Here is a 27,572-nt window from a genome sequence, read left to right on the forward strand (position 1 = left end):
GTGTGGGTCACCAAACCTTTGCATGGCTCAAACCCTCAGTGGGACCCAAATGTGTGTCAGGGTCCAGGCTTTGCCTGTGGGTACCCAGTCTTTCATGGGCTCCAAAGCCCTTGAAGCACCCAAACCCTTTTTGGGGTTCACACCTGCTTCAGGTTCCCAAGCCCCCTGTGGTATTTAAATGCATTCTGGAGTCCAAGTTGTGCCCGTGGGTCCCAAATCCCAAACCTTTTCAGGGACTCAAACCCTCTGAAAGGTCCAAATCCCTTTCAGGTCCCAAGCATGCTTGGGGGTCCCCAGCCTCCTGTGGTGCCTGAATCCATTTTAGGGTTCAACCTTTGCCATGTAGGTGTTCAACTCCTTGTAAGACCCAAAGTCCCTGTGGTACCCAAATTTGTTTCGAGGTCCAAGTTTTCCCTGTGGATTCACAACCCTTTGTGGGCTCTGAAGCAGCCAACACCCCCTTGCTTTGGGGTCCCCAGACTCCTGTGTGCCCAAATGCGTTTAGGGGTCCATGTTGTGCCTGTGGCTCCCCAGCTTCTTGAGGGACACAGCTTCCCCGAGGGACTCAAATCCATTTTGGGGGTCCCAGCACTCCATAACCACTTGGGGTTCCAAGTGGTACCCATGGCTTCCCAAGTCCTTGTAGTATAGACACCCCTCTTTGCAACCTAAATCCATTGTATTCTCACTTGGGGTCCCCAGCCCTCTGTGCTACTCAGACCCACTTTGGGCTCCACGCTGAGCCTGTGGCTCCCCAACCCCTTGTGGGACGCAACTTCCCCGTGGGACCCAAATCCATTTTGGGGTCCCCAGCCCTCCATGCTACTCAGACTCGCTTTGGGGTCCAACCTCTCTCTGTGGCTCCTCAACTTCTTGTGGGACACAGCTCCCCCGCAGCGGTGCGCGGCAGTCCGGAGCGATGCGGGAAGATGCGGGGCGGTGCGGAGGGATGCGGGGCGGTGCGGGAAGATGCGGGGCGGTGCCTCCCGCCGCTCCTGACTCAGCGCCCCGCCCGGCGGGGGCAGGAAGCCGGGCGGGCCGGCCGGCCCCGCTCCTGTCACCGCCTGCGTCAGAGCCCGGAGTTTTCCACTGACGGAAAAGGGCAGCGCGGGGCGGCGCAGCCCGGCCCGGCCCCGGCAGCGGAGCGGGAGGCGCCGCGCCAGGCACCGCCGCTGCAGCCGGAGCCGCCGCGCCGACACCGCCGCCGCAGGTAGGGACCGCCGCGGGCAGCCGGCGCCGGGATGGGGATGGGGGGGAGACGGCGTGGGCGGCGAGGGGGAGGCTCGCCTTTCACCACCGGGGGCTGAGGCTGCGGGGTCCGCTCGGTGCCTGCCCAGCGCGGGGTTCGGCCGCCGGGAGCCGGCTCGGAGCCGTCCCGCCGGCCGGGGGTCGCTGCCGGTGCCCGGCGCCCGTTGCCGGCGGTCGCGCCGCCCCGGCGCCGTCTGGCCGCGCTGCTCCTGCCCGCGGGCGAGCGGAGCCCGGCGGGGCTGCGGCTGGGGCTGAGCCGCCGGGAAGCTCCGGGAGCCGCCGGGGCAGCGGGACGGCGTTCCTTGGGGGAAGGGGTGGGGGTTTGCTGCGCCCCCGACTCGCCCCCCCCGCACTTTGCCATCGGCTGTGCCGTACAGACAGCCGAACACCTTTATAATATTTATTAGGAGTAGCGCGGAGTTCCCCCCTCACCCCCGCCCCGGTAAATCCAGGCTCCGCTCCATCCCCACGGCCGCGGTTCCAATTTTTTGATGTTGAGAGAAAGGTTGGGGGGGGGGGGCGGGGGGAGCCTTGCCGGCTCGCTCTTCCCCAAATCCGCCCGGCTGGGGATGCTTTCCCGTCGCTACAGCAACACCTACCGACGGGCGCACGGAGGGACCGACGGGCGGACAGACGGAGCGGGGCACCCCCCCACACCCCCCGCCTCCCGAAATAAGACATCCTGGCTTTTACAGCCCACCTGAAAAAAAGTGGGGAAAAAAAGAAAAAAAAACAAAAACAAAAAAGGATACTCCGTCTCCCGCCCCCAACTACTAAGTTTTCTCAGGTTTTTGTAATTTTTTTTTTTTGTCTGCTTCCCCCCCGCCCCCCCACTCCCTCCTCTATCCCCGGCATCCTCAAAAGTGTCTGTCACCTCCGAGTTACATAATGTCGCTGTAGGAAGAGGCTGACACACAGGGACAGCCCTTTCCCAAAGCAGCTCAGCCTTACTAACGCCTGAAATGCCAACGCCTGGGTGGGATGGATGGAGAGAAAACCCTCGCGGCCGTTTACAAACCTCGGAGTCACAGAATGAGGGAGTCCTTAAGGCTGGAAAAGCCCTCTAAGATCCCCGAGTCCAACCCTTAACCCAGCACTGCCAGGTTAAGTCTTATCATTTGTTATCAGGAATTGATCACCAATTATTAATTGATTTTATTACTTTATTTTTCTCATGAAAATTATTTTAGCTTTGCTCTGCTGAGCAGTTTGCAGATGTAGCCCGTCAAGGTGTGTGTGGGGTGGGGGGGGCGGGGTTATTTTCAGGATGGTTGGGTTTGTTCTCCTCCCGGAGAGACTCCGCAGCTCCCGGCAAAGGCTTTAATAATTCAGCGCAGGAAATGCGTGCGTATATATAGCAGGGAAGGTAACGCACAGCGTGTACCTACAGGAGGACAAATATGGAAACCTGGTGTGAATTATTCATGAAGTGTGATCAAATAGAGGATTTTCCTAGACAAAGCACACTTCGCTGTTTTCCTGTTTGTTACAGCTCAATCTGCGCCGAGTACATCTGAACCTCCTTTCATTTCGGGCCGTGTCAGATAACCTTTAATGTATTTGCTGAAATTTTTTATTTACCTTTCAAGCTGTCGGTAAGAAGTGAGGGCTTGGTAGAAAAATCTGACAAACCTTTTTTTTTTTTTTTTTTTTTTTTTCTTTCTCTATTTCTTTTTTTCTTTGTGGCCTTCCAAAAATTAGTAGATGGAGTAAACACTTCTGCTGCTCCTTCCGGGGAAGGTGTTTTGCTTGTTCAGTCTCTGACAGGAGCATAAACTCGTGGTGCTACGGACTGATTCATGCTCCCACTCCGCAGCACGACGTACTTTGGGTTTTGCTGTTGCATAGTAGGCAGAGGCTATTTTTAACCGGAGCAAGGTTATGAAACCTTAGACCCAGCTGGGTGAAAATAATCTGGTCTGAACTGGAAAGCACAGCTTTATGTGGCTGGGAACACGCGTGGGACTGTCCCCTGGAGGCTCCTGGTGGGATGATCCCGCTCCCCTTGGCTCCAGTCAGCTCCGAAATTGAGAAGTGTTGTCATCGGGAGGCTGGCACGGTGGCACAGGGGAAACCACTTAAGTAAATATGCAAAGAATTAAAATAGTTAAATGATTGAGCAATGAATCAGTGCTGATAGCGTGGCGATTATTAAATAACCCTGAGGTGTTACTGGGATCACCACTGCTGTTAGACACCGGGTTTCTGGGATAGCTGAGCGGGAAGCTCAGCTCCGCAGCACTTTTTGGGGATTCTCACACCGAGATCTCTCTTTGCCCACAAGAAACGGCAGCGTGCAAACAAACACCAACCCCAGCAGCTCCCCCAGCGCTGCTCCATGAGCTGCCCTCAGAGCCGTACCTGGCTAAAATATGCGGTGATGTTTTTTAAACTAATATTTACTCCTGCTAGACCTGCACAGCCACTGCGGCTCTGGGGGAGGGAGCGGGAGCCGCTCTGACTCACGGCTCAGCACGGTCCTGAGCTTGCTCCCAGCACCTGAGCCCTCGTCCCGAGCTGGGAAGAGTCCACCTTGGTGTGCTGGAATAAGTCCACTTTGTCTTCCTGGGCTGCAAACAGATGGCTGAGCTTTAAAGTCAGCAAACCAGCTCAAAAAGTCACCAGAAATCAAATATTTTTAGTGCACTGTGCTGAGTTTTGGGGGGTCGGAGGGGTTGTTGTTTCCCTGGTGTTCCCTAAATCGCTTGGCAAAAGAAACTTTGGTTTCAATAACTCATGCACAGATCGGGATCCTTCCATTCTTTAGGATGCTCCACCGACCAAGCCCCAGAATTTGAAATATTCTTGCTCCTGGGTGTTCTCCTGCAATATCATGGGAATTGTGGCACAAGCAAAGGCAGCTGCTGGAGTCGCTGTGAGGAGTTTCCTTTGCTTTGCCTGCACTGCTGCGATCGCCCAACGCTTCAAAGCACATCTACAGCCCCAAAATACAACACTGAAACATCTTCTCATAATTCTGCCCAAAGCCACGGTGCCTCTTTGTGCAGTCTCCTGGAGACTGGACACTGCTAGGGGTTTTTAGTTGCCTTCCTCTGCACTTGGCTAAACAAATGCCAAACCTTCTTAAATCTAAATTACTCAAAAATATTTACTGTTGAGACGTCGTCCAAGAGGAGGATAGTTAAAACATTAATTCCTTGCATTCCAGTGTATTAGGGCTTTACCCTGCAACTTGCTGGGTGCCAGAAATGGGACTTTGCATATTGGATTCCCTTCCCCCCCAGCTGGACTGCCCCCTCCTATTCCCCCCACCCAAACTTTAATGCTTAAAAAAAAAAAAAAAGAAAAAAAAAAAAAAAAAGGAGGGAGAGAGAAAGAAAGGAATGCACATCTGGGCTAAATATTTGTTAGAAAGTATTCCCAGGATAGTGGGAGTTCTGGTGCCAGAGAGGAATTCCTGCGGGTTTGATCCATTGCATTATGTACTTGTTCCAAAAGCTGTTTTCAGTAAAATAGATGAGTAAGAAGTCTTAGCCAAGAACAGAATGTCTTTTTTGGCAACTGAAAGGAAGATAGGATTATTTTATTTCAGGTTATGTAAAAAAAAAAAAAAAAAAAAAAAAAAAGAGAAGGTGGTAAAATCCTGCACTCAGTGGTGCCTGCAGAGATTCGTAATGGCAAACTCAGATACAGATATTTGTTTTTTCCATGCTGCTGTGGACATTTTTGGGACTTGCTTTTAAGACACCACTGTGGGTTTAAGGTTCTTTGCAAAATTACTGCAATTAAAATATCCTCATTGTGTCTGAATGGGCCTCTGGGCTTTTTTGGCTGAGTGACCAGTGGCCTTGGTGACATGGCTTTAAAGGCAGCATCCAAATTGCTGGTGTGAATTCTGTCTCCACATGCCAGGGTGAGGAGGGGAGCAGAGGATCATCCTGGCTTTGACAGTAAAATGCCCATCCTGAGGATTTTTTGGAGTAGGGTAGAAGCAGACACTGATGGGTGAATCTCCACTACATCTCTCCTGAGAAGGATTTGAAAATTTGGCTTGGAAAACCTCACAACCGTAAATCAGCGCTAAGGGGGAAGGTGTAACAGGAGAAAATCACTATATTTTGGCTGGTGGGCAGCAGGTTCACCAGCTTTTTCCCATTAGCTGGCAATCCTGTTTGCACAACGCCTCCTTTGCATTAACAAAACAATAGGTGTCTTAAAGAAGACAGCGTGCCAAAAGTGGTTTTTTTTCCCCTATCCATTTGGCTCATTCTCATAGATGGGGAGCTGCACAAACCACCCTTCATCCTCCTGGCTGGTGATAGTATTTAAAAAATAAATAAATAGAATTGCACCATCTTATGCACAGCTTGCCTTGGCTCTGGCTTGGTGTTTGTGTTAGCTGCGTTCTCTGGCTGCAGGAGAGCGCTCTGTTTCCCTGTGGGGTTGGTTTGGGGGGATGTGGTGCAGCCCCTGATGGGTTGTTGGGTTGCCAGGTGACCTGAGCATCAGGGCTGCTGCACCTTTGGTCCAGCCCTGGGAGTTATCCCTGTCTCAGCAGCATGACCTTGGCTGCTCCAGCAGCCTCCACTGTCTCCCACGGGACTTGGATGTGGTCAGGATCACATCTCTGAGGGTGTTTGCTGTTGGAAATGTATCCTACAGGCATTTTAGGGAGCTGGTTCCTCCCTCCCTTGGCTATAGTGGCATCCCTCACTGTCATCCCTCTCTGTCCTGTGGAGCATTCTCTCTGCAGCAAGAACTGAGGCTCTTTCAAGCCACATGTGGGATTTTTTTTTTTTTGCAAATTTTTTGTCCATTCCAGGTGGATAGTGAGGTCTGCAAACCTCTGCAAACAAAAAGCAGCCCAGGCTTTGATTTGGACCCCTGACATGGATTTGGAGAGTTTCTTTGCTCCTGGTTGTTTCTTAAAGCAAACATGAGACAGAGCAGGAGGCACATACACAAAAATAAGGCAAATAAAAAGTTTGGTTTTTGCTGTTTTGTGGCCACCTGCGAGCTCAGCTTTGCCATGGAGCAGGCAGGAAAGGGGTTAATCCAAGTGTCAGGTAGGACATGTGCTGCTGGGGCTGGAGGGTGGCCAAATCCACCTTCTCTGCATCTATTTTGGATTAAGGCCAACAAAACAACAACCCCTCTGTGGCAAAACCACCTGCAGCTCCAGGTCTGTTGAGGAGGAGGAGGAGGGATGGAGGGATCACTTCTCCCCAGGTTCAGGGGGACCTACTGGCCCTGTAAGCACGCCTTGCAGCGAATGATTAACTCCTCCAGGCCAGAGAAGTGCTTCAGCCAGGGACTTTTTTGACCTTTAAGGTGACTATTGTCTCCTGGGAAGCTGGTGGTAAACATAATTAGGGAGGGTTGGTGCAGGACTTGGAAGGAACTGTGTGCTCCTGTCCTGCAACGTGATACTGCTTGGTGCTGTCAGGACACTGAAAATCCCACGGTGGGGAGGTTCTGCAGCTGATGTGGTGTCTGTGCTGCCTCCTCAGGTCTGTCAGAAGGGCAACTTTTGTGCTTTTTTTGTTTTGTTTTTTTCTTTTTCAGAGACTTAAATTAACTTCAGACATGCAAAGCAGGGTGAGAAAGTGTTTGGGTTGCGAAGAATGAATTTGGCTGGTGGAGAGGTTTCGTGTGGTGGGAGGGGATGTGGACTGGGTGTCTGGCACCCCTGTATCTGCACTGTCACCATCCCAGGGCTGTCTACTGTCCCAGATTATCCAGGTTCTAGGGATGCTTTAGCTTTTGTGTATTATGGGGTGGCTGGTAGCATCCCACATTGCTGGGGCTTGCTGGAAGGAGTTCCTGGGCTGGTGCTGCCTCCTTCCCACCGTGGTTGTGCCTTACAGCCTGGTGGGATGGGGTCATGGCAAGCCACCCCTCAGGCAGCAGCCTGGCTCTCAGCTCTGGGGGTGGCTCACTGGCTCTCAAATAAGCTGGCAGTGCCTTCTGCAGGAGCAGGGGAAGCTGGGGTGGTGTTGCTGGAGTCTCAAAGGTGGAATAATCCATCATCAGTGCAGGAGTACCCGAGGCTGAGTGATGTCCATTAGAATCATAGAATATCCTGAGCTGAAGGGACCTACAAGGATCTTCAAGTCCCAGCTCCTGGCCATACACAGGACCAACCCAAGAATCCCACCTAAATGTACTCTGGGCAAAGTCTGTAGCTTTTGTGGTTTTTTTTTTTCATCTCCCAGATTTACACAAACTTTATAAAAGCAATGTTTAAAAGATGCAACACAGTTATTTTTGGCTTTCTTTTATTTTTTTTTCCTTTAAGATGAGCAGGGGCAAAGCATGCAGGAAATTTAGGAATCTAGGCAAGTACAGAGCTCCTTTGTTTTTAATTAGCTGCGTTGTTTTTAATTGCTTCTATGCTTGATACATAACCCAGCCTAAACAAGAATAGCTTATTGAATGGGGGACTGCCTATGAAAGGCACTGTGAGGAGAAGGGCTGTTCTTCACAGTTGATATATTTGTATTTCAGTGCTTCATTTAATAAGTCTGTTTCCCCGGGGGGCTGTAGCAAGTAAATCATGCCAACAGATTGTTTTCTGCAAACTGGCTTATTTTTGTAATTAGCAAGACGTTAAAGCTGTAACTGCATAGAAAGCGATCTGGGTGAGGAGTGAACATAAAAGAATTAGTAAGCAAAATGTAATACTTACTGTTTGATGACATTTGTGTTGATTGGATTGGTTTCTGGGCAGTTTTTTTTCTGGGATAGTCAGTTTCTTCTGCAGTGTTGTGAAATGGGCGAGAAATTCACAGGTGTGCACAGCGAGTGCAGCAAGACGAGGTGTTTTAGGAGCAGCATTTTTTGGGAGTCACATCTGCATAGCCACGTGGATCTGATGGGGAAGCCTTGCTGGGGGTTACCGCTGTCCTGCTCATCACCAGAAACTGCCACGATTTCCCTGGCTTCATGTTGTTTTTTTTTTTCCCTTTGTTTTCCAGTTATATGACAAAAACGGCGTCACCATGAGCGGAGTATTGAAAAGGAAGTATGAAGAGCTGGGGGATGACAGCACCTACTGCTCCTCCTCCTCCTGCTCCCCCCTCTCCTCCTCAGCATCCTCAGGCTGGGACACTGATGAGGAGAATTCCCGTGGAGAGCCCAAGTCCAGCTCTGCCTTAATGTCCAGCTTCACCCGTGAGTACCTCTGGCTTTCCCAGGACCAGCTGTGCCTCTGCACGGGTTTTTTGTAGGGTGGTGGTGGGTCATCACCACACACAGACCCCCTTGGGGTACACCTTTATGGCTAGAAGTGATTGTGGCACCTGCTGCCTGTCATGCCACTGATTTATAATCATCCATCCTCGTCACAGTGGTCTTCCTCAGCGCTTCCTTCCAGTATTTATTATTCCTTTGGAATATTTTTGCTGAAGTCCAGGTTTGCAGGAATAGAAAGCCAAGGATGGGTGTGCAGAGGCATGTGGGTGCCTCCAAGCCTGTGCTGCAGGACCATCCCACCAACCCTCAATTCCCTGTCAAGCTGTTTCACAGGCAAAACCTAATCAGACAGCGAAGGCCCGTAATGCTGTTTTTTAAAAATGATTAACCAGTAGCGTAATTACCATTTCAGAACTTGTTTCCTACATAGATTGGGTACTTTGCCAAAGAACATGACACGTTTGACATTGCCTCTGCTGCTAGTACAGATAAAAGCTATTTTGTTTTCCCAGCAATGTAAGTTTTGAGAGCCTTTAGGAAAACACACAGAAGGCAGTGTTGTAAAGCCCTTTATCTGCTGTGCGAAGGGAAAAGTAAAAAGTACAATAGAAGAACATCTTCATGGAGGAGAAATAGTCCAACCTAGTAAATTATACTGAACACCCACTGTATATAGCAGTTAAGGTCCACTTAGCAGACATACACAAACACGCAGTGGTCTGAAAAGGCTTTAGAAGTCTTGTAATAATAAAGAGTCTCATTCTTGCTTGTCTTCCCAGGTTTTGTGACAAAACAATGAACTTTTTGTATTCTCTGGCTCAATTGGAAAAGGGTCAGGAATGGGAAAACAATTTCAGAGGAGGGGTGCAGGGAGAGAGAAGCAAATGCCAAAGTGCAGCAGCTCGGCCGATAGATGATTGTGGTGGTTAACTTGCCTTCTGATAAAGAGCTCATGTTTTAGGAGATTGAGTCAAGGTTATTGTGAAAATGCAACGCATAGTGCAAAGATATGATCAGAGTGACTGCAGGACCCAGTGTGAACCCCCAGCTATTGAGCAGAAGCTGCTGACACAGCTGGGTGAACACTTCTTTTTTATCTTTTTCTTTTTTTTTTCACATGAAACCGAAACACTGTATTGTGGCAAGTGAGACCTGTGAAGTGTGGGTGCAGTTAACTGTCCAGTCTTGCACTTTCACACCCTTTGGGGCCCGCCAAACCAGCCGAGCCCCTCGGGTTGTTGCAGTCTTTACCTTGGGTCCCACTGTAGGGCTGCTTGTGGCTTTGCCTCCCAAAGAGCAGGGCTTGATCCCAGCTCTGCAGCAGTCACCCATCCTTTCTGGGTTATTTTTTTCCATTGAGGCAACCAAGGCACCCCTGCACTAGCAGAGAATGGGACCAGAAATACCTCCCCACCACAAATTCGGGTGTAGCTGGCTCTTGTTCCTGCCACACTCACGCGGCTGTGCCTGGCTTTACTTTCTTGGCAAGCCACACTCGTGGAAACTCACTGACTCTGAACCTGCCCTGACTAATTAGTCCCCCTCCATCTCCTGTGTGTGCACGTGCAGCTGTGCAGGGCCAGCTATCTCTGGAGAGGCTCTGCTCTAAGTGATGTGTAGCATGTTTCAGCAGTTTAAGATAAACCAGAGTCGTGTATTGCCATGTTTACCCGGGGATCACCTGCACAAAGATTAACATCTTTGCAGCTGCTCTCAAATGAGTCTCTTGAGAATAAACCATAGATTCAGAGTTCCTCCCAGTGGATGGTGAAAGGAAGCACCAGAAAAAACAGCCGTTTGGGCTATTTTCTGCCATGCCACAAAAGCTGGAGCCATGAAGAGCCAGGAGTACCAATGCCTTGGCCTGCCAGGTGCAAACCAGGGGCTCCTGAGCGTGGGGCAGAGTGGATTTAGAAGAGACAGATGTGTAGGATGGCTGGTTGCTTGTTCATTATGCTCTGCCACACGTGAAGAATAAGCAAATGGATGTTCCTGGGGGAAGTCAAGCGGGAAGGAGAAGCAGCAGCCACCTCGTAGGGTGAATCTCATCGGTGACTCTGATGCAGCGGGGCTTAGCTTAGCTTCCTCTCCATCCTCATCCCACCTCTGAAGTGTTAGCTCCTAAAACAACACCAAGTGATGCTGTAGCCTTGTCCCAGTGTGTTCCTCTTGTGAGAGTAATTACAAGTCCTGCCTGTTTGTAGTATTTCTATTCCATCTGCAGCATGGCAGCACCGACTTAGTGCTTTTTCTTTTTTTCATTCTCCCCTTTTTAGCCACGTCAATCCTGAAGAAATCCAAGCGACTAAAGAAGAACAATGTGGAGTTTGACCGGGTCACTGTGTTTTACTTCCCACGCTGCCAGGGCTTCACGAGCGTGCCTAGCCGTGGGGGCTGTACCCTGGGGATGGTGAGCAAACACAGCTCCTCCCGGCAGTTCACGCTGGCAGAGTTTTCAAAGGAGCAGGAAAACGTCCGTCGGGGCAAGCTCGAAGAGAAATTAAAAGAGGAGAAGTTGGAAGCATTGAAATGGAAAGTGAGTGAGGAGCGTGGGGCTGGGTTGATGAGGAGCTGGTGGATGCTGTTGGTTAATTGGCCAGTTTTTAAGTAAAAGCCTCTGAGACCTGTGGGCATCAATCCTTAGCTCTCAGTTTGGGTCTCCAAAAAAACACAGGCTCCAGTGGGAGATTTTCATTTAGTTCTCCACTTTTGAAAAGTGAGAAGACGCAGAAGACATTTTTGCTCTTTTGGTAGTACCTCTCTGTCCTGGGATCCACTTGAGACTCTTCTTGCTGTCTCCCAAAGCCTTTTCATTACTGATTTAGATACTTGATATGCCAGGATGCATCCCCAGTCAGGTGTCAGATCTTTGTGGGCTCTCACTTAGTTGTTGATCCTGAGCTTGGCCACCATGGGGTAGAGGTCATTCCTTTCTTGTTTCTCCTCAGCTGGGGGTTCCAATGGCTCTGAGTCCCAAACAAGCCCCTAATGCTTCGTCCATTTTTTGCCCTCAGCTCACCATGAACGGCACCAAGGAGTCCGAAGAGGCCAACCAGCTCACCATCGAGGACATCTCCGACGACGACATCGACGTCAGCAACGTGGACCTGGAGGACGGCTTCTTCCTGCAGCCCTACCCCGCCAAGAAGAGGCGCGCGCTGCTGAAGGCCGTGGGGGTGAAGAAGATCGACAAGGAGGAGAAGCGGGAGCTGCACAACATCCGCCTGTCCCGGGAGGACTGCGGCTGCGACTGCCGCGAGGTCTGCGACCCCGAGACCTGCAGCTGCAGCTTGGCAGGCATTAAATGTCAGGTACAGCCTCACCCCTGGGCACGGGGGAATGCCGCGGCTCAGAGCAAGGGGGTGTGAGCAAGTTGGACAGAGTTGGGGCAGCCTGCAAATCCATCTGCTCCCACCTGCGCTTGGTGGTGAGGAAAGCTCTTGGAGCATCCCTCAGGCTGCAAGGCAGGCACTGCTCGAAAGCAAATCCTCTTCCCAAATCACATGCACTGCCATCCCCACACTGCAGTGAGAATGTCCCCGCTGTACGTCCCCACGAGAGCCATACCTGCTTGGTCTCCTGTTGGAGGTGAGCCACATGGCAGTGTCTGCAAGGAAGAGCTCCTTGCTCCTCACACGAGGCTGCTCTTTCTCCCCCTCCCCCAGGTTTTATTTTTAATTCCTTTTTCTTCTGGTGTGTGTCACAAATCACAGTGCGCTCAGGGAACGTGGGAGTGTCAGCTGAGCGTCAGCCCACAGCGGAGCTGTGCAGGCCACCTTCACAGAGGGATAATCCCCCTGTATTCAATTAGTGAGTTATATTTTACAGGGTATTTTTTGCGGGTGCCTGCCCAGCTGTATTTAGGGAGCCTCATTCCCTATTTCGGGCGCTGCTTTCTCCCTCGGTGCCGTGTTTGGAGGCTGGGGGTGGCGGAGGTGGGTGCACACGGGTGCTCCACGTGTGTGTCACAGCCCCCCTCTAGTGGCTGCTGCAGATCAGATAGTGAAATCATTAAATAGCAATAAAGAAAAAACTCACTTTTGCTTCCTTACCTCTCCTTTTGGACCATTATATTTTGCTTTTTTTTTTTTTTGGAATCTTTTTTCTTCACTTGTACTGAAATCCAGCTTATTATGACAAATCTTCAAAAGAGCAGGGTGTCGGTTTATTTTTTTTTTTCCTGCTTTTAAACCCCTCAGCTGTTACTTGGTTTCTCAGGGCAGACAAGTCACTGGAAGTTTTGGTTTTATGCCACTGGGTTCAATCCTAACCCTCCCCCTCTGCTTCTCCCTGTTGCCAGATGGATCACACCTCCTTCCCCTGTGGCTGCACCAAGGACGGCTGTGGCAACACCGAGGGCAGGATCGAGTTCAACCAGGCCCGCGTGCAGACGCATTTCATCCACACCATCATGAAGCTGGAGCTGGAGAAGCAGCAGCAGAGCAGCGAGAAGGTGGCGGAGGCCGAGCCCCCTTTCCGGGAGCGGCTCCCTCCGCTGGGATGCGCGGCAGGGAAGGGCTCGCTGGAGGAGCGTGCGGTGCCGCTGGCACCTGCCTTCCAGTTCAGCCCCGACCTGGAGGCCCTGGGGGAGAACAGCTGCAGCAGTGACATGACAGACTCCTCCATCTCCTCCCACCCCAGCGAGGACCTGGAGGAGCCCTACGAGAGCCTCCCCTCCGACAAATCCCAGTCGGACGTGGACGACGACGGCTTGGCGCGCATCCTCCATTTCAACGACTCGGATGCCGAGGAAGAGAGCAGGCGTGGCCAGGATGACCTCGGCTGCTTCCATCCCACCGACTTCTTCATCGAGGACCACGGCAGCGAGGCCAAGCCTGTCCCTGGCCACTTGTCCCACCTCTCGGAGTGCCTGGATGAGAATGCCAACCAGGACAGCGGGGGTTTGCTGGAGGATGCAGCCCACGTGAGGTGTGATGGGCTGTCCTGCTGCGCCTCCTCCTCCACTGAGCCCTGCTCCAAGAGCTACGCTGACCTCAGCCTTTCCTCTGATTCCTTGGATTTCTTCCAGTCCTTCTCGGACTATAACTTGGGACCCCTTTACAACTCCTTAAAGGAGTATGAGAACCTGGATAACTTCTCAGCGTTACAGTTTCAGTTGCCTAATTTCCCTGGCTTCCCACAAGCTGGAGATCAGGGCTCCTGTTTCTTGGAGTCCCTCATTGGTTTGTCCGAATCCGTCCCTGAAACCCCGGCCCCTTTCACAGACAATCAACTTTTGGAGGATGCCATCAAGTCATCGCTGATGGAGACAGTGAAAGTGTGAAACACCAGTGTGGCTTGGGCAAGGACTCATGCAGAAAGGAAAAACGGAGGAACAGTTGGACAGGCAAACTTTCACTGAAAGGGTGGTGTGCTACTCAAATATAAGGAGGAAAAAACAGCAACAGCAGAAGACTTTCTAAGCAAATTAACTATTTTTGGTCTTTATATAATGTGGACATTTTGACATACTGCAGCTACAATCAGTTCTCTTGCTGTTTGTGCAAAAATTTCTAAACTTTCATGACGGGGTGGGGAAGGGAGGGAGGGAGAAAGACTTTCACATGAGAATTTCCTTGTGTTTTGTACGAAAAGACCTGTTGAGAAGAACTCCTTGCTAACGTTGCCAGTCATCCATACAGCCCCTTCTAGAAATGTTTCAGTGTTGCAGGAACTTTTTAAGGCAACTTTTCGAAGCTGTATTTATTGTGAAAATTTGTGGTTTGCGTAAGAGTTGGCCCAACGCACTCTTACGTTTAAATCTGATGAGGTTTACAGAAGAGATCCATACACTATATACATAATCATTCTTCATCTATTTATTGCAAATTCCAGAATTTAACTAGCCACTGAAGCTTGAACTAGCATGAAACCTTATTTAAATTGGTAATACCTCAGATGTATTATGTGTACAATCATATTTTTTTGCATAATATATCTGTATTTATTTATTTTCTACCTGTAGTACGTGAATAGCACTGTGGTTTGTCGATGACCTGGAAGGGCAATAAGGTCTTCAAGAGGAAGATGACCCTGATTTTTCTGAGTCTGAATGATGTTAGCTGTTTGGTCTTCACTTCACATTTCTAAAAACACTGAACAGAAGTGGTGTGGGAGGGGAGGGATGAGGGAAGAGTTCATGCAACATCCCTTGGTTTCTCCCAGCCTTGTCGTAGACATGAGAACGGTGTCTGGTCTCCATAATGTCACTGTGGAGAGCAAAGAAAGTAAAACCTTCAACTATTTAAGAAGTAACATTAATACTAGCACGAAACAAAACCCAAACCCTTTTTGTAAATTATTTTATAATTTATTTAATTTCCTAGGGATTTGGCCATGAGATCTTTCCCCATCAGTTATGGTGCCTGAATATGCAGAGGAACTGTCAGCAGCGGTGGGGAGGTGTAACCATAAGGACCTTGGCTGCCCTCGTGGGGGGCTTTGGGAGAGCAAAGCCAAAACAGCAACAGTGCTCAAGCTCCTCAGCAATGCTCCTTAGGACTCCCCAGCACCGAGGATGTCGCAGCTCCAAAATCCAGTGGGTCACACTGGTTGTACTATATTTTTATATAGGTGAATCGAGTAATTCAAGCAAAACAGATGGATATGAAGTTTATTGGGTTATTTGTCCTGTGAGTACAGTTTTTGAAGACCTGAAGACCAAGCTGAAAAACTGAAGGCTTTTGGTTTTTAAAATGAGAGAAATCTTTGTGTTTAGGAAGGATACTGGAGGCTGCCTTTTGGTATTTAAGTCAGTCTGAGAGCATGACACTGTTTGGCCACGAGATGTAACTGGACAAAAAATCTGTGCATCAGTGATACACTAAGTGCCTACACCAGTGGTATGGAAAAAGCAAAACGGATTTAAAACCTACTGGCTTTAAATTCCCCCTTGGAAAATTTGGTGATGGGAGTGATTCCTGGCATTACCAGCACAGGAGGAGGAGACAGTTCTGGTGTCCCCAGCTCTGCTGCCCTGGGAGCAGCTGGAGGGAACTTCTGGGGGTGCAGAGACACACAGACAAGGGAACCAACCCCGAAACATGGATTTGAGGATTTTTCTATTGGCTGAACTGTTTCTATCCCCAACCACAGGGATGGTGCTCTTGGATGCCTGCTCTTCGACAGGTGCCTCACTGCAAACCTGCCGGCAATTTAGGAAACTTGTGGCGTACGAAACGTGGGTTGCTTGGGGTTTTTTAAAATCCTTATTATTGCTATTTAATTGTACATCTTCTCTGGTATTGAGCCGGTCAACTTGGAGGTGGAGCTGACCCCCCACGGCCACGAGCGGGTCCTGAGCCCGCGTCGCCGCCGCTTCCTCCTGCAAGGCATCGCCCCCGGGGCGACTGTAGGAATACTACTGGCAGATGGAGGATTTCCTGGATATATCTATTATTATTGTTATTATTATTATTATTATTATTATTTTTATTATTATTTTTCATTGTCGTCATTGTTTCTTTAGACTGAAAAAAATCCCCTTTTCGGTTATCTCCTAGGTGGTAGTTCCTTATCTTTCAGACTGCATCAAAATTACTGACAGTTGGAAGTCTGGTAGCGTTCTGTATTTATTGGCACTAATATATTTTGTAACATTCCTAGGTTTCTCTGCATATATATATTTATATATAAAATATATGCCTGTATTTTATATATATATATATATATATATATATATATATATATATATATATATACACACTTTTTTTAAATGAATGATTGGGATTGACTCCTGCCTTGTGGATTTTTTTTTCAATAATTTATTCTTTTTATTTGTGTTGGTGCCAAAAAAGAAAAAAAATATTTTTTTCTCTTTTTTTTTTTTTTTTTTCCCAGGGCACTGAATTGTAAATATATAATTTTTTTTTCTTCTCGGTATCTGTGTAAAAAGTTGCCTGTTAAACAGTTTAAAAACTGGGTATTTATTGACACAATCTGTAATTATCTAATGTATTGGTTGAAACACTTTGGTTTCAACATAGCTTTATTTTAGCTTTCTTTGTGTATATATTGTGATTATGTTGCTTAAAGGTACAAGTTAAAAAATGCTTTATTTTTACCTTATCCATTTGCATTTGTTTATAAAAAAAAGCATATTTGTCTACAGCTGCTGTCTCTCATTTCATCAAAGCAATATGAAGAAATTTCCATTACACTTTCAATAAAAGAATTTTGTTTGAATACGGCAGTGTCTTCACTAATGTCCTTTGTGTGACACAATAACCTCTTCTGTTTTCTCTAAATAAAGTAAAAAATCAGTGCATGGGATGTGGTTTTCCCAAACTTTTTGGCCTTGTGGATGGTGGCTGCTTGTCTCTAAGGGAATGATGGAATAGACAACAGTCATGGCAGCATCCACATCACCAAGGAGAAATCTTGGGAAACCCTGGAAACCACTTTCCCTCCTGGGTTACAAACCATTTCTCATTGCCCCATGCCTACCCCATGGGACCTGGAAGGATGCAGCTGGACAGAAGCATCACCATGGTCCTGTGCCCCTGGGGAAAAACAGAAAAAATACTCTTGGTCATGGCAACAGCACGGAAAGAAGAGAGTAGCATGTGAAGCAACCCATGGTACAAAGGGAAAAAGATGAATAAATCCCAGGAATCTAGATGGGGAAAAGCACACCTCTCCCATGGGTCTGTGGCTGTCAGCACAGGCATAAATCATAACCACTGCCATTGACCTGAAAGCAAGGGAAATTGGCCAAAGAATGCCATTGTCTAGTTTTCCATTGGGAATCCATTTTTAAAGGTTGCCATCTGCCCCCAGAGCAGAGAAGCTCAATTAATTGAATAAACTATTTGTTACAAATTATTTTCTGAGCTGTAAAAGCAGAAATACTGAAAAGAGGCTCATCCACGGAGGCTCTACAACACACAGTGAAGCTCAGCCTGTTTCCCCACCCAGAGGGATGTGTTTGGTTGTGTTTTATTTTGTTATGGAGTTTATGTCTGTAATTCCCTCTTACATTACCTATTTTCTGACTGGGAGCAGAATAGTCCCCAGCATACAGCTCCAGCTGCAGCACTGGTGGGTTTTTGGCTCACGGTGATGACTTTGTGTCGTGCCTTGGCACAAGACATCATCACCAGGGGACCCAACAGCCCCAAGGTGCTGCATCCCATCAATCAGCCTCTGGCATGGACATCCCCACAAGGAATCACAGAGTCCTGGAATGCTTTTGGGTTGGAAGGGATTATATTAAAGACCACCTAGTTCAACCCCTCTCCTAATGTCTTTCACTTCACCATGTGGCTCTAAGCCTCATTCAGCGTGGTTTTGAGCACTTCCAGGGATGGGGCATTCACAGCTTCTCTGGGCAACCTGTGTCAGGGCCTCACTACCCTCAGAGTAATTAATTTCCTCCTAATATCTAATGTAAACTTGCCCTCTGTCACTTTAAAGCCAGCTTCCCTGTCCTATCACTTTGTGCCCTTGTCCAAAGTTCCTCTCCAGCTCCTTTAGGCATGCTGCTTTGGATGCAGCCCACAATGTGGCTGGGGCTTCCTGGGCTGCCAGTGCACTTTGCCAGATTGTGTCCAGCCTTTCATCAATCCCCTGCCTCAAGTCCTTCTCCCCAGGGCTGCTCTCGAGCCATTCTCTGCCAAACCAGTGTTTGTGTTTGGGATTGCCCTGACCCAGGTGCAGGACCTTGGGGTTTTTTTCCCATTCCATCCCAGTGACAGACTAAAACTCAAATGGGAACACGGCAATAATTGGCGATTCTGCAGTGCCCTTTCCCTGGGAAAGCCAAGCTGACCTCTGGTCTGAGTTAAAGCCTCAGCTCTGGGAAACTTCTGCTGAATTCCATGGAAAATGCTCTTGGATGGGCAGAGGAAGTCCCTGTTGCAGTAACACGGGGCTCAAAGCCCCAGGAATGCATCACCTAGGATGCTTTTATTGCCTCTGCAGAAGTTCTAAGACTCCCTTACCCACTGCAGTGTCACGCTGCTCAGACACGCTTTACAAACCTGCCCTTTTTCCTTCTATCAGCCAGACAAACGACGAAAAAAAGATTTCCCCCCAAATCTCCAGCCTCCAGGGCAAGCATAAGACCCTATGGATGCCCTCAGTGCTGCAGAGCCAACACCCCTGCCCTCACCTTGCCCTGCAGCTCCTGGCTTGTTTGGTTTGGTTGGTTGGTTTGTTTGTTTTAAAGTTTCCTCTGACGGAGTTAAAGTCCATCCTATCCGTCAATTTTGTAGCTGCTCTCGACGAGAAAAGTCCTCGGAACTCTCATTGCCGCTCGGCGCCAGGTCTGGAGTCACCGAGGCTGGCGTCACAGCCTGTTCCCGTCCCCGGCGGCCCCGGGTCGCCAAGTGACTCATCCCTGTTCCGGAGGCAGCTCCGCCACCCGGGGACAAAATGCTTTCTAGTCTGGTGGCTGCACGCACAGCCCGACCCGTGCTGGCACCTCGGGACGAAACGAAAGCAGGCGATGAGTAATGCTGAGCCTCCGGGTGCTGCGAGCAGGGCTGCGCGCCGGGAAAGAAAAGGGAAAGAAATGGAAATAAAGAGGGTGGTGAAGCCCTAAGCGAGGTGGGGAGTGCACGGACGGGTTTGTTTGGGGTTGGTGAATCACCGATCGCCAGGTTTGGGAAGGAGAAGCGCTGCTTGGTGCCAAATGGGGTGGGAGTGGCAGCTGGGGTCACTGGGCTGGGACAGGTCTGTGTGCAGGCAGCTGGCTGGTTTCAGCCCTGCCAAGGAGAGTTGTGGGTTGCAGCTGGTTTAACCCCTTCCAAGGTGCAGCTCTGTAAAAGCAGAGTGGCTTTTAACGGCTTTAACAGCAGCACCTCACAGAGGGACCATCTCCAACCAGCCCAGAAACTCCTCCAGGGCTTCTCTGGCCTCACACTTCAAGGGAAATGTAAACTCCTCTTGGCAGAGAAGCCGTGATAAGCTGCTGCTTCCAGGCCATGAGGATGCTCTGAGAGCTGGAGGTGTTCATCTGGAGAAGGGAAGGCTCCAGGGAGACCTTAGAGCCCCTTCCAGAGCCTGAAGGTGCTACAGGAGAGCTGGAGAGGTACCTGGGACAAGAGTATGGAGTGATGGGTCAGTGCTTTAAAACGAAAAGGGAGAATGGCTTTCAACTGAAAGAGGGAAGGTTTGGGTTAGATATTGGAAAGAAATTCGTCCCTGTGAGGGTGGTGAGACGCTGCTCAGAGCAGTTCTGGATTCCCCATCCCTGGAAGTGTCCAAGGTCAGGTTGGACAAGGGTCTGAGCAGCCTGGTCTAGTGGAAGGTGTCCCTGCTCATGGCAGAGGGTGGATGATCTTTAAGGTCCCTTTCAACCCAAACCAGGAGATGATTCTATGATTCTCCTCCACAGCTATGACCATTAGGAATTTTCAGGGCTGCTTAATCCACACACTCCCATCAGCTTGTTTTACCCCTCCCAGCCTGCTGCTGAATAAATGGCAGTATTGCCATCTACTGGGCAACTGCCTCCTTCTCCCAACCTCTCAGCTGGCCAAATTGCTCCTGGGCAATGCTTGTCTCTGTGGGACCACCTGCACCACATATCTCACTAAGATATCATAGTAAAAGAAAACAAAATACAGCTTCAATGGCCCACTGGGGTTTGGAGGAGAGATGGGGGTGTCCTGAGGCTTGGCTGGCCTGGCACACACATCCTCAGCTGGGTGAAACCATCTCCAGAAGGAAAATGGCTCAGACCCCCTCACCCCCATGGATGCACGTCTATTTTGACCAGGGAAGCTGAGTGAGGACAAAATGTGCTGGACATGCCTGACTCCATTACATCAGTAGGTGCATGAAACCCACCAAAATTGGAATATCTGTAACCACAGAGCTGAAATATTCTGTCACAAGCACACAGGCTTTTAGTCAGCCCAACTGAGAAGGCTGAAAGGCTTGAGATTCCCTGCCGACCACATGAGCCACACACTGGGCTAAAACATAACAGACTTAATAACATTCAAGGATCTCCCTCCAAAATAAACCTGCTCCCCTGAGATCCTCTGCAAAGGAAACTATTATCTATTACATTACCTTGGAAATAAATACTTGGCTACTACTTTGGAGTAAATAGAGATGGGAACTTAATGGTACCTAAGTGCTTTTCATAGTCAGAGCATCCCAAAGCACTCTCTGGTAATTAAGGCTGAATGGCTGTCAGGAGGCAACAGGGCCCCTTGTAGCCACACTCCCAAATATCCATCACTTTTTGCCTGTGAGTGAGCAAGAATTGATTGGTGAAGGAGTGGTACAAGTTCAGCTGCAGAGATTTTGGGGTTATCCTGATAAAGGACAGCAGTGCCAGGGTAGGATTTGGGTGAGGAGATGTCTGTAAACAGAATATTTTTTGCAGCCATGGTGTGGCTGAGGCCCTATTGCTGAGCTTAGCTCTGTGTGACTCGAAAGCTCCCCAGCTCTGTTGTATTTTGGGCCAGCTGAGGTCCTCGAGGGTAGGGAGACATCCCCATGGGGGTGGTGAGATGACAAGGGACCTCAGGAGAGCTGTGCCCCTTTGACACAGAAGGATGGGATGGGATGTTCTCAGACATTTCTAATGGCACTGACCCCTATATTTGATCTGTCCATCCCCTGTTTCACAGCATCTTCAGCCTCCCCTCCCAAAATATCCCAAGGTGTTGCAGACAGCCTTACACCTCACCAGAGCACCCTACACCTGGTAGAGCCAGCCCCCCAGGAGCTAATTCTCCTGTTGCCATGGTTATCTCCTTTTTCTGCTCTCCATAAACACATGGGCAGCACCAATTTTCCAAAATCTAGTTAATTCCCTGCTTCAGCTGCACCCTTACTGTAAAATGCAGGCCAACCTGGTGGGAAGAAATGATGTCTGACTCCAGTTCAGAAGGCTGAATGATTTCTTTATTATAACTATGCTATAATACATTAATACACTATTTAAAGGAAGACACTAAAATTACAAACCTACTTTTCTAACTACCATATCTAACTCTCTCACAACTCGTGACCCTCTCTGAAGAGTCCAGCCACAGGTGGATTGGATTGGCCACCAGGCTCAAACAATCCTCACCAGAATCCAACCAAGCAATCACCCCAGGTAAACAATTCTCCAAACACATTCCACATGGGAAAAACAAGGAGCAGAAATAGAAATTGTTTTCTCTTTCTTTCTCTCTGTGCTCCTCTATGAAAAATCTTGAGAGAGAGAGAAATGTGCTTGCCACAGCACCCTCAGCACTCAGCTCTGGGGAAGAGGGCGTGGACATTCCCTATGAGCATTATCACACTGTGCCCAGCTGTGTTTTCCCAGTACCACTGGATATTACATTGCTGTTAAATCTATCCTCTCCACACAGTAAATCCCGTGGAGCTCTGCATTTTCCACAGGCTTTCCAAGGTGGGCTCCTGGGATCAGTTTTGCCCAGCAGAGCTGAGGAACACGCAGCTCTAGCCAAGCACTTGGAGAGTGAGAAGGAAAGGAAGCACGGGAGAGGCACACATGTCCTGACCATGTGCTGCCAGCTCCTGCCTCCCTTTTATCCTACACAATAAATCATGGCTGAGCAGCACAAGCTGTTCCTGTCAGCAAAACACAGAAAGAAAACTCTGCTCTTGGCACTGGGGACGTGATAATGACCCTGAATTAGAGCTGTGTGTCTCCAGCACCTGATTCTCCTGCTTCTGTGGGCACAGCCTGAGGTTTCTCCTCCTGGCAGTTGTAGGAACGGGTCCAGGACTTGTTTAGGTAGAGGAAGGATTTAAAGGAGCAATGTCCAGCCTAGATTTCAGGGCAGCTTGTGATCAGAGGTTTCAAGCACCTGATGCCCTGTGGAGACCACAGGGGTAGTTGCACAACTGTGGGCAGAAGCAGGGGCAGCCTGTCACTGCTGTCACAGATGACACAGATGACACCCCTGTCATCAGGGGACAAACAGGGGATGGCTGTGGTGGTTTGGGTTGTGGCAAGGCACGTGCACACTCACTAAATTCCTGGTGTGGTCCCAGTAGCAGCAACATTCCCAGTGATTCCCAGCTCTGCTCAGCCTCAGGGATGGAGGCTGATGAGAAATTGGGATGCCCTGGGACATCCCCAAACCCCCCTTACAGCAAGAACACAGGGTTAGACCCCCAGCCCAGGCAGCAGGCACAGTAATACTTCACTTCTCAGCCTCTGAGTAATTTTTGGAAGTAGTTTGAGAGGCTCCCTTTGTAAGCTGTCATTTCTCAGAGCCTTTGATCCTGTGTCTTTTTAATTCCTTCTTTTTGAAGGAAAAACTTGAATACAGCCAGGCAAGATCTCAGGTGCCACTGAGCTCCTCACAGATGGCTGCTGAGTGCTCTTGGAAGGGACATTCCTGGGACAGAGCACACCCAGGCTCTTTCAGAAGTGTCCCTGGCCATGGCAGGGGGTCTAGAATTAGATAATAACTTTAAGATCCCTTCCAAACCAAACCATTATGGGATTCTGTGATGTAGTGCAGAAATCACACATGCTGTCTTAAAAGGAGCAAGAACCATTCAGTACCATTAAGGGGTGGAAAAACTGAGATTCAGGGGTTTTTAATTTGTCAGAAGAGGAGAGCTGCCAAACTACTGAGCACCCAGGAGACACTGCCAAGTGCAGCATAATAAAGTTGAGAGCCAAGAATACAGCCAGGACTTTGCTCCTTCACAAGCCTCACAGAAAACACCCCTGCTTTCATTTTCATTTGCCATAATAAGGAAGATTTAACTGTTTGCAGAGCAGAGCTCTGGGAAACAGAGGTGAAAAGCAGCTCCTGTGTGCCATTGCTTATCTGTGGGTCTGCAAGCAAACACAGAGGGCAGAGTGCAAGGCTGAGACATGGCACGTTATCAGTCTTGGCCCAAAAAAACGCCTTTAGCTGTCGGTGATAACCGTGTGTGACATTCCCCTGGTTGGCCAATGCCCTCTAGTGGCTTCTGGAGAGGAGAATTGTGCATTCCCCAAAGAGAGAGGATTTTGAGTGCTGTGCTCCAGGTGTGTGCAGGTTTTAGGAGAGATAGGACTTAGGTGGTTTAAAATTATGAAAGAGCTAAATCAAAATCCTTCATCCATAAATGTCCATCTCACACACAGCAAAAGGGAGAGAGGGGAGGTTGTGGGATTCCCTGTTTTTCCAGGAGGTTGGTTTTGTGGTTTATAGAAACATAAAATGATTTGGGTTGGAAGACACCCTAAAGGTCACCTCATTCCAACCCCCTGCCCCCTTCCCCTATCTCAGATTGCTCCAAGCCCTGTCCAACATGGCCTTGAACTCTTCCAGGGATGGAGAAGGGATGGTTTTGCAGATCATCAAAAGACAAATCTTGCTTTATTGTTCACATACATATTTTCCTTCCTCATTTTCCCCCTTGCCTCCCTTTACCAGCTGTGCTGTGTGTCTAATATTTGCAAATAATATTCACTGCAGACAGGCTTGCCCAGCTGACTGAATAAGGGCCTCTGCACACCTAACAGCACAGGGGACTGTTTTACATGGAATTTATTGCTTCCTGCCTAGAAGAGCACACACCAGAAATGCCCTTTTCTATGTTCTCAAAAAATCATCTTGTACAGAGTGAATTTAAGAATAAGTTGGATGGATTGTGCTTTCTATGGGTTGAATTTGCCAATATACTTGAGGAAAATGCTCTCTTTAGGAGCATCTTTATGATTGAAGCTGTTTGTTTGGGAATATGAAGAGAACCCAGCTCTGCAAGCAAAACCTCTGCTGGCTGCTGTGAGAACAGATCAGGACAGGAGTGTTTGCACTTGTGCCCAGCAGCATCACACACTGCTCTGCTCCCACTGACCTGGAAGCACCGAGCTGACCACCTCTGCCTCTGGTGGGGTTATCCCTAAGGAACCCCTGAAGGAGAAAAATCCACCATGACCATTTTCTGCAGGTTTGGTGCCAAAATGACAGCCTTGCCCAGCCCCAGGTTAAGGGCACTGTCACAGACTGGGAATTCCCTGAGCCTCCTTCCCTGCTGACAGGGCTGGACCCAGTGCCTAAGGCAGAGCAAACACACCACCAGGTCACTGGCTGCACTCACTGAGACTTCATTACACCAAATCTTGCTGTTAATAACTCAGAGAGGTGCAGAAGGGATGAGAGAAGAGTTAAAGAGTGCAGGTCCTTAATTTCATCTCATATATTCATGCACCAAGCGATCCTTCCCTAGAAACCTCCATTTTTCTCCATAGTCTGGAAAGCAAAAACCAGATTAATTCAGCAGAGAGGCAGAATAAGGCATGTCTCCATGCCAGGGAATGGTCTGAAGAAGGGTTTATTCCCAGCTGAGCCAGGGGACCTCTCTAACAACCTATTCCCACCCAAAAAGGTTTATGGACAGCAGTGGCCTCCCTCTACCCCACATTGATTTAAAATACCTCTCCCCACCTTTCTTTCCAGCAGGACCCACAATTTACAGAGGCTTTTCCACAAAACCCTCCTCTATACCTGGGAAAAGGCTGCTCCTTGTGCCAGTCATTATTTAGGACTGAGAAAAGAACTCGTTGTTCATTCCCAAATGTAAAGCTGAGTGTGGATAGTGCAGCACTGCAGGATTTGCACTTCTAGAGATGCTTTATGTTTGCTGCATTTCTCATCCAGCTAATTCCTCCCACAGTTTCCTGCAGCAAGGTTTTGTCTGGGTGAATGGTGATGATAATTTTTTGGACACGGAGCCCAGTTCCTGCCTGGCTTGAATTTTGTCTGTGGCCCTCAGCAGAGCATTTCATCTCTGAGGCAGCAGCTGCTTCCTTAAAATTGTTTGACTACACCAAAAGTGGCATCAAAATTCCTGATTTTAGACCTTCCTGTTCCGCTCCTAATGGTTTAATTAAAAAAAAAAAAAAAAAAAAAAAAAAACCAACACCGAAAAAAACCAAAAACCCCCAACCAAACAAACAAAAAAACCTACTCTGAATGAAAAAATAAATGAAAAATTCCTCTGGCCAACTCCTTGCTTTCAGGGGGGATGCACAGGCATGAAGCAACTCATGCTGTAGATCCAGTCCATGTAGGCTGACACACGTGTGGAAACTGTGGGCTACTATCCCATGGAATTTCCAGTGATCATCCCTGTAGCAGTAGAGAGGGTCCCCAGACTCCCCCTGGATTGGAGGAAGGAAAGGAAATATTCAGCCAAATTATCTGGATAGGATTAAGGAGCACTAAAGACTTAAAATATGTGAGAAGATAAAGGCTCTTCCTGGGCTCACAACCTGCCACACACACAAAAAAATTACACTAAATATCTACAGACCTATAATTATCCCATATCTATAACTGCATTATGCATAATTGTACAACCTGCTTTATTTCTATATGTTCCTATATTATATTCCAGTATTGAATCACACATTATGTATTTTTCCACAATTTTTTAAGGTTTCTGCATGGCTGCTTTTGTTAGAAGCCACCTTTGCAGAGAAGGGAATAGAGGAAGAGGTACCAAGTGTTTCTTGACTTCACATGCCAAACCTCCTTGCCATGATGCTGAGGCCACCTGGATCCTCTGGGATATTGGGAACCTCACAATATCTTCCTTTTCCACCTAATCTGGGCCAGAGGGAGCTGTTGGACATAGCCCAAACTTGCAGCAAGCTCAGCTGTAAACAGAGTGGATGGGAAGGAGGAGGGTGACAAGCAGGAGGCAGCAATGCCTGGCTCAGGGTGCAACAACACAGCAGCACTGGAAGAGTGGACAAACTTCCTTGTAGCTTCACCCTTTGGGTCAGGCAGGGCAGAGGCAACTGCCAAAGTTTCACCCTTGTCCCCAGGATCTGGTCCTTGGGACAGGCTGCTGAGAGACAGGGCCAATCTACTCTCCAAAATCAGATGGGAGAGGTGCATCCTGAGGGTCTAGATGTTTTTTCCTCTGGAGGAATGTGGAGAAAGCCTGGTTCAGAAGATACTCAGCAGAAAGCAGCAAAGGGGCCAGGATTTGCAGGAGAACTACTGCAGGTGGAGAAATGGCAAAACTAGAACTTGAGTTCTGGTTTTCTTCTGGTTTTCTGGTTTTCAAAACCAGAACTTCAGTTCTGGCAAAACCAGAACCTGAGGCACTGCAAGGTGAGAGAAGAAGGAAAAAGAAAGAGAGCAGCTTGAAACCCCTCTGATTATAAGAGCCCTTATGTCATCTCCACCTGCACAGAGCATGGTGCCCTCTGCCTGGGATCCCCACCAGTCCTCCTGGGAGCAGATCTCATGGTCCACCACTGGCAGCATCCCCTCCTGCAGCCTGTCCGTGCTGTGCCACCCCTGCACAGGAGAGGGGACACGAGGAAGGGTGACACCTTGGCCCAGCAGCTCCAGGGGCTGAGGAAAGAAGCTTTATCTGTATGGTGGTCCCCCTGGACACTCCTCCTTCCCCCTCACTCACCACTGACCCCTCCCCAGGCAGTGCCATAGCAGGGATATTCATTGGGCAAAATTTCTCCCTTAGGTGGAAGTGCTCCCAGCTCAACGAATCTGTTGGCATTGGCAGGAGATTCAAAGTGCAGCAGGGCAATGTGAGAGCTGAAACAAGGCACAGGTGAAAGATTCCTCTCTGAAAATCGTGGATGAGGCATGAACCACACATCCTCACTCCTGTTTCATCACTCACACAAGGCTCCAGCCTCTGCATGATGATAGACAAGCACCTTGCAAATATAATTAATTATTCCTTGCAGCTATCACAGGTGACAGCAAAATAAGAGCAATTAAGAGAGAAAAGGCCAAAGTACAGACTGATAAAGGGATAACATTCCCCAAAAGTCTCCTACAGGTTTGGGGTGAATTTTGGAGGACCCTGGGTGGACAGGCATGTCTCTGAGGGGGGTTTGAGACAGTCCTTCACCTTTTTCCTGTTGGCTTTCCTTCATCCTTGAGCACACAGGGCTGTGACTGCAGGCAAGCCCCTGAATCTTCTGCACATCCTGGATCCATCTCTTTTTTTTCCCAAAATGGGGAAAACAGGCCCATCTTGGGTAAAACAGGACTGAGATCATCCACGTGGACACCATGGAACACCTCCAAGAGACGAAGCCATTTGGGAAATGTCCTTTGCAGTGTCTTCCAGTGCTTCCCACAAATCCAGCCTCACTGGGAGTTGGACTGAACATACACATAAATGCTGGGGAGAGAGGATGCTCAGTATCCTTCAGCTATCTGACAGTAAAAATAATTACCCGTTGGCAGTGTCATTCGGATTCC

At 48.9% G+C, this 27,572-nt stretch overlaps 1 protein-coding gene and 1 long non-coding RNA gene across 3 annotated transcripts; one reads left to right on the forward strand and one right to left on the reverse strand.

Annotated features, from left to right (window-relative positions):
* The first annotated feature begins 1,136 nt into the window (after positions 1-1,136).
* CSRNP1 (cysteine and serine rich nuclear protein 1) lies at positions 1,137-16,591 on the forward strand. Of its 2 annotated transcripts, none has more exons than XM_053998132.1 (5): positions 1,137-1,210; positions 8,187-8,382; positions 10,680-10,939; positions 11,418-11,714; positions 12,704-16,591. In XM_053998132.1, the coding sequence occupies exons 2-5, from the start codon at positions 8,211-8,213 to the stop codon at positions 13,685-13,687; spliced, it is 1,713 nt and encodes a 570-aa protein (XP_053854107.1). In that variant the 5' UTR covers positions 1,137-1,210; positions 8,187-8,210; the 3' UTR covers positions 13,688-16,591. The 2 variants fall into 2 exon arrangements, with proteins under 2 accessions (XP_053854107.1, XP_053854115.1); XM_053998140.1 differs by lacking the exon at positions 1,137-1,210 and adding an exon at positions 2,195-2,351.
* On the reverse strand, positions 14,526-18,945 carry LOC128818632 (uncharacterized). The gene is made up of 3 exons (XR_008440524.1): positions 18,515-18,945; positions 16,849-16,904; positions 14,526-14,612 (listed from the first exon to the last, which is right to left on the reverse strand). It is a non-coding gene; the product is annotated as an uncharacterized LOC128818632 (long non-coding RNA).
* Positions 18,946-27,572: the final 8,627 nt, after the last annotated feature.

The sequence above is a fragment of the Vidua macroura genome, chromosome 1 (assembly GCF_024509145.1).
Source record: "Vidua macroura isolate BioBank_ID:100142 chromosome 1, ASM2450914v1, whole genome shotgun sequence".
NCBI lineage: Eukaryota > Metazoa > Chordata > Aves > Passeriformes > Viduidae > Vidua > Vidua macroura.